Raw genomic sequence first — 11,458 nt, forward strand, 5'->3', positions numbered from 1 at the left:
TTCCATGTGTGCGTACGTGTGTGTGTTCTTCTTCATGCATTGCATTCAATTAAATGAAACGACCAAGTGCTTAGTGGAGTGTGAAATAGTAATTAAGAGTTGGTGTGTGTATGCCTGGGAAGAAGGTAACGTGGTCGAAACGCCGAACCCTCCCTGCTTTGGAAATCTTACGGTGGGAAATGCAAGTACAACTAAGTAGGTTAAGATAATTACCGAATCGTTGAAAATGAGCAGCGTTGATGTTTGTAAATAATTTTAAATTGATGCTTTATTTGGTGTTGTGATAACGAGGGTTATTGTATTTAGAATCGTTGGAGGAGTTATTCGTTGAACAATCCAACAAAAGCAAAGAACAAATTTGAAAACTTTGATATTGTATCGTTGTGGTTGTTTTATGTTACTCGTCGACTCACACGGGAGTTGGTACTTGGTTGGAATATGTGTCTGGTTTTGCTGTCTGAGAAGTCAAAGAGAAAGAGGGTGAGGTAACTTGGAACTTCTTCGTGACTTCGTATTATTGAGAAGTGGGAAATCGCAGTGTGCAAGGAAATTTTGATGCACTTGTCGTATAGCAATCAAGGCTTGCGTTACTCCAACTGGGACTAGATTATAGTATTAGAACACTCGCCTATTCTGAGAAGGCCTTTGCAGGTTTGCTCAATAGCGCTCATCAATATGGACAAATCCTATTTTAGTCCCATTATCGGAACTTGGATTATGATGTTTTTTGCTTATGGATTTCCAAGTGATAAGTGTTTTTTTTTCCCTTTGCTTTTTTCAGAGTACGAAGTGGTGATGACTTGGAAACTGATAATAGATAAGGTGAAAGAGAAACTCAGTCTGTGGAAAGCAAAGGTTCTAAACAAAGCGGGTAAGTTTGTTCTCATCAAATCAGCGATAAATAGCCTACTGATATATTACCTTAGTCTGTACAAAATGCCAAAGGCGGTTGCGGATAAGATAATTGCATTGCAAAGGAGATTTATGTGGTGTAAGGGGATAGTAATAATGGTATCCCGTTAGTTAAGAGGGAGTTGATTCAGGCACCGAAAAAGGCTGGGGGCTTGGGGATTGGGGATGCAATACTTCGAAACACAGCGCTCTTGTTTAAGTGGTGGTGGCAGTTTTCAAAAGAGGATTGCTCCTTGTGGAAGAAGATTGTATGCTCGTGTAACAACCTGAACCCTGGTGTCATGCTAGTAAATTAGTAGCTACCGATTAAAGGAGGGTCCTAGAAAGACATCTGTCAATTAAACATAAAAGAGCATAGGATAAAAAATAAAGTGCTTACTGGCCTGGCGATGGAGGTAAGGAATGGAAGGAGCACCCTGTTTTGGGAAGATAATTGGCTGCAAGGTGGGTCTCTGAAAGTGACTTTTCCAATACTCTTTTCTGTTTCAAACCAACAAGGATATATGATAGGGGATTGTGGATTTTGGGACAGACTCGAGTGGATATAGAATTTCCAGTGAAAAAGATAGTTGTTCCAATGGGAGTTGGAACTTGTCCACCAGTTTCATGAGAGGCTAAGGCCAGTAAAGTTGTCAGATGGTAAAGAGGATAATATGGTGTGAAGGTTTAATAGTAAAAGGGTATTTTCTACCAAATCTGTTATGCAGGTCCTACAATCGAAAACTCTGTCAGATGAGATAACGAGTTACAGTTTTACAAGTTCAGTCTGGAGAGGAGTGGTACCTCCTAGAATTGAGCTTTTTGGATGATTTGTACTTGTTGGTAGAGTTAATACCAAGGAGAGGTTGAGTAGGCTAGGTGTTATTATGCCCAGTGATAATATTTGTGTATTTTGTAAGAAGGAGATAGAATCGGTCAAGCATTTATTTCTTCTATGTGAACTAACATGGCAGATGTGGTGTAGTTGGTTGAGATATTTTGGTGTAGTTTGGGCTATTCCTGGTACCATAAGAAAACTGTTTGAGAGTTGGACTGATAGACATAAGCAAAAACAAGAACAGAAGAGATGACTGACTGGGTTCTTTGCAGTGATTTAGAACATTTGGGTGGAACGTAATGCTAGGATCTTCAATAATAAGGAAGCAGGTGTTGAGTTCGTAATAAGGAGGACGTTTCTGAGCTACAAAAAATGGACGGATAGTGATTCTTTTGATTATTGATGGCAATGTTAAAAATGACAAAAATTTTATGTATTTCTATGTAATACTTATTGTTTGGTTCGTTTGTTCTACTTTACTGTGTTGAGTTTCCTTTGTTTTAAAAAAAAAAAAAAGCTATGAGAGTTCTAGATTATATATATGTAGTGCTAATAAGAACCATATGAGAAAGTGTTCCTGCTAAAATTATGTAGTCCAAACAGTAAGTAGAGGAAAAGATCGTCCAATCAAATAACTAAGTTAAAGGTCTCGAGTGCTCTACTGCTAAAATTCAGATTGGAGAATGCTGCGTCTAGCTTTTTTGTAAGAGTAGTCCACCAGAGACATCGGTAGCTTTGAAACCATTCTATATTAAAAATATAAATTACTATACTTAGTTAAAACTTACTCATTTGTTTAACAATAGAAAATATTATATATACATAAAAAATTAATCATCATATATTTTGTATTTTAATATATACACAAATAACTGATTACTGACTAATTTGTTTGGCCGATTAATTAAGGAGTTCAGAGAAGGATAAAGGAACTTGGATGAAAACTCAGCACATCACAACAGGGACTAAGACAAGGATGGCGTGTGGTCACTAAACCATGCAACTTAATTTGTATTTACATACACAACTAGGTGATCCTTATTTCCAAAGGAACCAGTCCAGAACTAAAGGCTTATATATGACACGTATTATGGGGATTATTGTTGATTTTATTTACATAACTTTTCAAGTACCAACCACATACACTATGGAGTTACATAACTTGTATCGCCTGAAACACATGAAAACAACGCAGCTAAAATGGTACAAGGATGTTTATCATTTTATGCCTTCTTCTGGATAGTAACCAAATCCAATGTAGCACCGTAGTTTCTATTCAGGGCCTCAGCACACCAACCATGTCCATCTTCCACTGTAGGCATCCTCACTTCCATAACAGGAATTGCAGGCTGGCGTGATCCAGGCATCACAACACCGGCTAAAACTCGCAGCACATTCGCCGCATCAATGTCCATGCACACATTGATTTCAGGCACTCCTTTCGGCGCAGCCGGTATTCCCATTATCTTGAAATACCCCAACAAGTGATTTTCTTCTGCCTTATTCCCCTCACCTTCATACACAAGAATCAATGCCTCAGTTTGATTGTCATGAACAGTAGTGAAAACAAGCTCCTTCCTTGCAGGCATTGTAGTATTCCTGGGGATTACAGGGACAAAATTGTTTCCATCAGCTCGAATTCCGATTGCCAGAGGTGTGGCCTGAATGGTTAACAAGTCTAAGTTCCCAAAGGGATCATTGATGCCTGAAGCAACCGCTCCTTCCACCGCTGCACCACAAACTGCAGCTTCCAAAGGATTCATATCTTTGTAAAGTTCCTTTACCTTACAGATGTTAGTAACAAGATTCTTCACCCTTGGGATATAAGAACATCCACCAACTATGATCACATCATTTACATCCTCAACTTCTACTCTTGCATCCTGCAAACACTGAATAATTAAGCTTTCGCACTTCTCGAACACGCTCCTATTTACTTCCTCAAACTCCTCCCTATCAACAACCTTGTTTATCTTCACCCCATTTCCCAAGTCTACATCAACCTGGACATTGTTGTCGGAGGAAAGCCGGTGAATTGCGTCCTGGGTTGCAACCCGAAGCAATGCCATTGATTCAATTTCTTTGACCCCGTGACTCTTGAATATGTTTTCAGAATCAGGCAAGAGATGACGCATCATATTTTGAAGCAAGTCTTCTCCACCAATTGTACTTCCAGCCAAGGCTTTTATCTGAGAAACTCCTCCAGCAGTAGCTGTCACAGCAACATCACAATAACCAGCACCCATGTTGAAAATGAGAGCAATTTTCTCACTTCCACTGCCCATATTCTCATGAGAAGCCTGCTGTTGGTGCTGCGCATATAGCAAAGCCACGGCTGTCGGTTCGGGCATCAGCCTGAGCACATGAAGGCCAGCCATTGCGCAAGCACGCTCGATGCGCGTAAGCTGAAATCGACTGAATGAAACAGGAATTGTAAGAACCACATTCCTTATTGGCCTTTTCACCTGAGCTTCAGCCAGTGCTCTTAGTTCCACCAGAAATATTGCCAGCACTTCTTCCGGAGTGGTGGATCTCCACATATCGTTCACCAATGCAGCAATAAACGGGCGAACACCAATGTCCAATGTCTGCACCAGAAATGGGAGATTCTTGCTTGCATGGACAACAGGGTCAGTGTCAACTCTGCCGATCAAGCGTTTCATGTTAAAAACTGTGGCTCCGGACAACAACTCACCCTCGTGGGAGAGTTGACTGCTGACTCCACCGGAAGGGATGTCATCTTTGAAGGTTACATATGATCTCATAATCTTCTGGTTCCTTGTGTTCTTCAAAAGCTCCACTCGGGAACCATTCCACACTGCAATACTGCATTGTGATGTGCCAATGTCAATTCCAATTGCTATTTCGGGTAAAGTATATGTTCTTTCCTCTCCGGTGGTCTCGCTGTCGGATGCGACGGTATATGCAGGTTCTGCCATCCTGCAATTAACAATGTTGATGGAGTTAGCAGACAAATTTACATAACTAACAACACTCTATGTCTCTATGACACCCTGCACTTTCTGCAGCTATCATCAATTTGATTGCATCTAAAGTTGAGCACTCCCAGTCATTCAATTAACTTGATCGATCCTTAGGGAGGAAACAACACAGAGCTATCACTATTCGTTGACATTTACTTGTGTAATTATTGACTATGTTAGCAGAGATCACTAGTTATTAGACACGAATAACTCGCCATTCTTGAGAACAATTACGGACCCGAGTTTAGTTGAATCAAGTGAAAACAAAGGCACATAGCATGCACCATGGAAATTAAATGTTGCATATGGATTTTATTAACGCAGGTCATTATCTAATTTGCTTTGTTTTGGAGCTCAGTGCCTTACATAGAAGAAAAATGAAAAGAAAACGAAAATGTACTAGAACTGGAGCCGTGAATGATAACAAATAAGAATAAGGAGTAGAGAGTACCTTGATTCAGAAAAATGATGAGAGGGAGTAGGGAGGTGAATGAAGCCAATGAAGCCAACCTGAAGCTGAGTGAAGAGAAGTATGTGTCCCAAAAAGAATTAAGCAAATGCGAGAAAGAACCAGAAGCTGCGAGAAATGGTGTCATGGCCAACACAGGTGCTCCACTTCTAGACCTTACTGGAACACTCAAGTTTCCAGTTTTGGTGCTTTATGCCATTATTATTCAAATTATTTTTAAATTCCCCTAAAATTTTTATTTATTTTGGGCTTTGTTTATCCTAAACAAAGAAGCCCATCAACACGGTAAGTAGTAATCAGGCCAGAAGCCCAGAAGTTTCCAGATAACGTGGCAACTGGCAGCTACGCAAATTTGGTGTTTCATGGTTCTGGATACTTGTCTTTCATCTCCCCAAGTAACTAACAAAACAAAGAATAACAGCGGGTTTCGACTTTCAAGTTTCAACCGCACTTCTAAGTAACACACTAATATGAATTTTTTGTTTAATTAAAATAAAACAAAAGAATTCGTGTTTTATTGGATTATCTCAATTATCAATTTATACAAATCCCTATAAATGTTCATACTTCATAAAGCTGATTTAATAAAATAATAATTATACAATCTTTTAATACGTAAAAATGGTATTAAGATAGTTTATTTTACAATAAAGATCCTGCCACAATTTACCAGATACATTGTACAAAACATATTTTTATTCTTGAATCGGTGAAGCCTCGAACGATTTATCGGTGGTTATTGTTCTGTTTTCTGAGCTGCCACAAGTTAAGCTAGTTGCATACTTGCGTCGATTAAATTGTATAATGTTAACAACTAACTAGGAGGAATTTGGGTTGCATTATTATTATTATTTTTTAAAGTATAAAGAACTCAACACAATAAAGTAGATTATTGAAAACATAAAAAATAGCACAACACTAACTGACATTTCAAAATATCTAATAATTTTTAGTTATTTTTGATATTGTCATCAATAATTAAAAGGTTCATTGTTAAACTAGTTATCGAAAAAATTAAAAGACCTGTTCATAATTTTTACTACACTTGAGACTTTATTTTTGAAGATTCTGTCATTCCGTTCTTATCAAATTGTTCAAATAACAGTAAAAAATCCAATGAACCACCGCTTTTTTTCAACCTTTTTTGTTAAAATATTTGTCTAACTTTCAAAGTGTTGCTTTAGTGAATCTGACATAGTCTAAATTTTTCCAAAAACGAACAGTCAAATACACCACGCCTGCCAAATGAGCTCACAACCAATAAACAGATGAAAAGTAGACTCTACAGTCTTATAACATAACACACACCTATTATCATTCTTGTCAATAATACCTAATTTACACATTCTATTCTTAGTATTCACTCTATCAAATAATACAAACTAAGAAAAAAAATTTAATTATTGGTAGGACTCCAAATAGCACTAGTAAAACTATAGCTTGTGATTTTTTTCTGAAAAACTTTCGCTTGCAACACCTGAATAAAAAAATTAGTTAAAAAAATACCACCTCTATCAAATTTCACTTGGGTTGCATTATGTTTATCGATTGACTTAGAATGTTGCTATTGGTTCAATTTGATGATCGCCTTTATTTCCTCTTCCCTCATTTCTTGCTAGGACCCAAACATGCATTCAAGTCTATCTCTGTTAATCTGCTTCGTTGATTTTAGTCTATTTATTCTTTTCTTTGAAAAGAAAAAATCAAAGCATTATTGAGAATGAGAATAATGATGGAGATGGGAGTGAAGACAATGATTCAGTTCTTTCAAATTGGGTGTTAAGGTGTATGTTGGTTAAAAAGCTAGGACGATTGGTGTGACATTATTCGATGAATGATTTCAAGAGGTTTGAGCAAATTATATTGGTTGGGTTGTGATGTGTTTAAGTAAGGTTGATAATAAATAAGATAAGATTTAGATTCAATCTTTAACTCTACTTAAATTAATTTTATTCTCAATCGTAATCTTATCTACATTTTAAAATTGAATTCCGCTAAGAAAACAATGAGAAATCTTGACAATGTGTATAATGAACTTTGCATTTGGTCCAATACAAGGGAAAAAAAACTTAAATAGTTATTTCAAAAAATTAACCATCTCAACCCTAATTTTCCAAAGAAATTTATCCAAATACCCTTTCCTTTCTCCAAATCGTCTGCTACCCCACCTTTATCAATCATCCCACCTCTCCGGCGTTAGAAGCTCCCTCACCGGCCATCAAACAACCATCCACGTAGTTATTAATAAAATAATCATCCAACTATCTAGTTAAATGATCATCCATCATTTGTTAATTGTATATACCTAAACTGAATCAAACAAAATAACCATCCAATTAAAAATTAAAATAACCATCTACATACATAGTGAATTAAACATCTAGTGTATGTCGCGAATGAAAACGCTGGGACGATGAAACCCACCGACTGCAGGAGGGGGCTGCACGACCGAGTCATGATTTATTAGCGTGGGTTGATGGGAGCGATTATTAGCGTGGGTCATCATCATCATCAAGATGGCTGAAGTCGGGTTCTCGAGGCTTTTGGAGGGGAAGGCTGATGCCATCCGAACTGGAAGAACGGGGCGTCTGCCCACGCAGATTAGTTGCAAACCGGGAAGCTTACATAGCCGAATCTAACCCAATAAGCCTAGTAGAAGTAGCAGCAACAGCAACGCCGCATTGGGCTGGATGGATCCGTCCCGCTACAGATGAACAAGTGCATGAGGGCTGACATCGGTGGTGTCGGCAGTCTCCTTCGGCGGCAACGGCACGGTCTGCGTGGAAGGGGTGGAATGGCAAAGGTGAGGGTGCGGTAGTACGAGAGGGAGGGGATATCTGGCGGTTATTATGATATTAGAGTTACCATATGTGTTGTGAATGAATTTAACTACTAGTCCTAATTTTTTAAATTTTAAAATTCGAATTTAAATAATTATTAAATAATTAATTAAAAATCTAATTTTTTATTTTTAAAATACTTTTCTTTTTAATCCCATTATACACATTGTACACTAAAACCATTAGCTCCCCATACTTTCTCTTTAAAATTTTTAACTCACTTTATCCAACTCTATCAACCAGTCTCACTTTACCTCTCATATTCCTTTTCACTCACCACTCTCAAATCATCGTCGCCAGTTTTTTCATATTGTTGTCCCTTTCTCTTACTCTGATAAACCATAGGCGTTCAGTTCAAGTTTTGCTGCTTCTTCTGTTCTAGTCTCTCGGATCTCGACCTGAAAATGTTTGAGATCCGACCCGAAGAAGTCGTTGTGGTTAAATCCATTTTCGAGTTGCATCTCATGCTGGCCTGCCCCGATTCCGTCGAAAAAGTTCTTGCCACAGTTAAGAAGATCAAGTCGAAGATCTTCACGATGGTGGAGTAGGAAGCTTCTTCTTCTCTTCTTCTTTACAAAATTAAAACCCTAAGCCCCAATTAACAAATTTAATATCATTCTACAATAAACTTCACAAAAATAAAATACCATGAATAGAGGAATCTGTTTGAACTTTGAAAATGATAGAAACCATAACAAACATTAAAGAAATCAATCAACCACACAAAAATCTATCAAACTACCTGCACAACGGCAATGGTCATAGAAGGGGTGGGAAGATTGGAAAATTTATTTTTTGAGGGTGTAGAGAGGTGCCATGACGTTGGTCTTATCACTGAGCAAAAGGGTGCACCAAAGTGGGTTGTTCTGAAAGACGTACTTCTCGATCTTCGCACACTCTCAGAAATGATCTGACGTTGTCGCGGAAGGCGGTGGAGGGAGCGATGGGGCAGCCGGGATCGGCAAAGGATTGGAAGCTGAAGATCTTTGGGCGCCACCTTCTCTTCTTGCATGTTTCCATCAGAGAGAAAGACATTGTTAACGACCTCTTTCCCTCTCCCTCTCCCTCTCCCTCTCCCTGTCTCTGCTGTGAATGTGAGTGGAGTGGCGAGTGAGGGCATAGACCTGGTGGAACGGCACGAGACACTGACGCAGTGGCAGTCCAGGATGGGTTCGGCTGGGTTCGAGGCGATCCATTTCGGGTTGAACACATTCAAGCAGGCGAGCATATTGCATTTTGAGTGATTGTAAAAGGGAGAGAAGGGGGCAATGATCTGGGAAAATTGGTGGGGATGGTGGTTAGTGAAGAAGAATGAGGGAGGTGAAGTGGAGCTAGTTGATTCTGTTAGGGTAAAAGTCGGCATAGGATTCGACGATTCCAGAACGTTTAGGCCATTAAATAGTCCCATAATAAACATATTTTTTAAAATTTTTTAATAATTGCTAAATAGTTTTTGTTTAATTTTAACTTCAACTTAATCCTTTATAAATTATTTAATTATTAAATCTACCCTCTATTTTATAAATTATTATTTCATTATTCATCTATTAGACCTATGCCTCCTTACTCCTTTTCCTCTTCAACTCTATTCCTTCTCCCACAGTCAGTCCTTTTTCGTCCTCCTTCTACTCCGCTCCTCCACCATGGCCGCCGTCTGATAGAACCAACCCGGTTGCGTGTGACTAAAACTTGACAATTTGTCACTAGCCCACTGTCAACACCACCATGAACACTTAAAAACAAAAAGGGAAGAAAAACGGTGAATTGAAACCTGAAAACAGGTTCTTCTCTCCATTTATTTTAGAAGATGTTATAGTAAATCTTATTTGCTATTATAAAGAAGTTTAGAACTAAATTGATATTTTGTATTGTTTTTGTTTTTCAATATAAATAATGGATTGTTTTAGTATTGCATCTTTTTTCTTGAAATGTTATAATCATGCAAAAATAATGTATCCAATTTGTATATATAAAATTTTGTTTTATTAGTTATGTAGTCTTCGTCATATATTAAAAATGAATTTGGATCCTCTAAATTTTGAATTTTCACTTTAGAATGTAAAGTGTGATCTCTCACCCTTGAATGGTTTCTCTCTCATATTTTCTCTTGATCCCACTTATAAAATAAATTATGAGAGATCACATTTTTTTCTCTAAAGTAAAATTCAAAATTTAGAGGATCCAAATCTATTAAAAGTATATAGATATTATTTGAAGTATAATTTTTAATATATTAAAACTGTTCAATTAGCCACGATTAAATAATAGTAAAAGTTACAAATTTCTTAAACAAAAATTAAAAAATTTCATGTTAGCCATGGCAAGAAGACATTCAAATAGTGCTTGTTTGCTCTTCTTTCTTGTTGGCTCATTGTTCACTCCGCTGTGAATTCTCCTCCTCTGTTTTATTCTCTGTTCTTGTTTTTCCTCCAATTTTTTTAAAGAATTCCCTTTTCTTTTTTTATTTTGTTAAAGTATGGGTGCTTGAAATAGAATTTTATTTCTCTAGAGAATTTTATTCTAAGGGTTAATCAATACAAAATACGTTACTCTAAAGAATGGTAAAAAATTAAAAAAAAAAATCTAAGTAAAGATTAAAAAATTATCAATTTATGTCACAAACATCTAAAAAATAGAAATAACATTAATATAGATAAACATATAAATAGAATGCAAACAAATAAAAAAATATTTTTTATAAACAAATTAATTGTATAAAATAAAATATAATTAACAAGACATAGTATTTGTATAACATGGTTATCGAAATAATAAATGAAAATGACATTACTTTATCATAAAAATATGAGTTTTTTTAAACTAATATATATATATATATATATATATATATATATATATATATATATATATCATACCAATTGTAAACCTCGCTAAATTAGCAAATAATTAGTCAATAAATTAATTTTAATAAAAAAAATTATAAATGCGAATTTAATAGTAAAATAGTATAGAGCTAATTAAAACGAGAATTTTGACACCAATTTTAAAGAATTTGACCCAAGATTGGGCCGAATGGGCCAAACCGGTCAAACCAGACCCATAATGGGTTCAAGTCAAACCCAACGGCCCAAATTCACTTTAGAAGAAGCATTCTTCTTCCTTCCATTCAGCATAAACGCTGAAGCAACACCAAGGAAGGGGAAGAACACATGCAAACTCACAAACCCTCACCACAAATTCATATCTACATAACTTTTGATCCGGAACTCTGATTGCTGTACCGTTTGCGGCCACGCGACCGCAGTGACGAGCTCTACAAAGTCCAGTACCATTCAAGGTGAAAAAAAAATTAAAATTCTAGCTTCTATTCTCTCTTCTTCAATTCGAGAATAGTAAGATTTTTGGGTGTTAAGATTTTGAATAAATTGATGTTATAGGATCAAATTGAGTTGAGGAATGAGTGAGATTTGGTTCG

General features: G+C 36.7%; 1 protein-coding gene across 1 annotated transcript; it reads right to left on the reverse strand.

Moving 5' to 3' along the window:
- Nucleotides 1–2,697: 2,697 nt before the first annotated feature.
- Nucleotides 2,698–5,353, reverse strand: LOC107643252 (heat shock 70 kDa protein 8). The gene is made up of 2 exons (XM_016346846.3): nucleotides 5,165–5,353; nucleotides 2,698–4,669 (listed from the first exon to the last, which is right to left on the reverse strand). The coding sequence occupies exon 2, from the start codon at nucleotides 4,666–4,668 to the stop codon at nucleotides 2,953–2,955; it is 1,716 nt and encodes a 571-aa protein (XP_016202332.1). The 5' UTR covers nucleotide 4,669; nucleotides 5,165–5,353; the 3' UTR covers nucleotides 2,698–2,952.
- Between the last annotated feature and the right edge of the window lie 6,105 nt (nucleotides 5,354–11,458).

The sequence above is a fragment of the Arachis ipaensis genome, chromosome B5 (genome assembly GCF_059453495.1).
Source record: "Arachis ipaensis isolate K30076 ecotype BB chromosome B5, ASM5945349v1, whole genome shotgun sequence".
Taxonomy (NCBI): domain Eukaryota; kingdom Viridiplantae; phylum Streptophyta; class Magnoliopsida; order Fabales; family Fabaceae; genus Arachis; species Arachis ipaensis.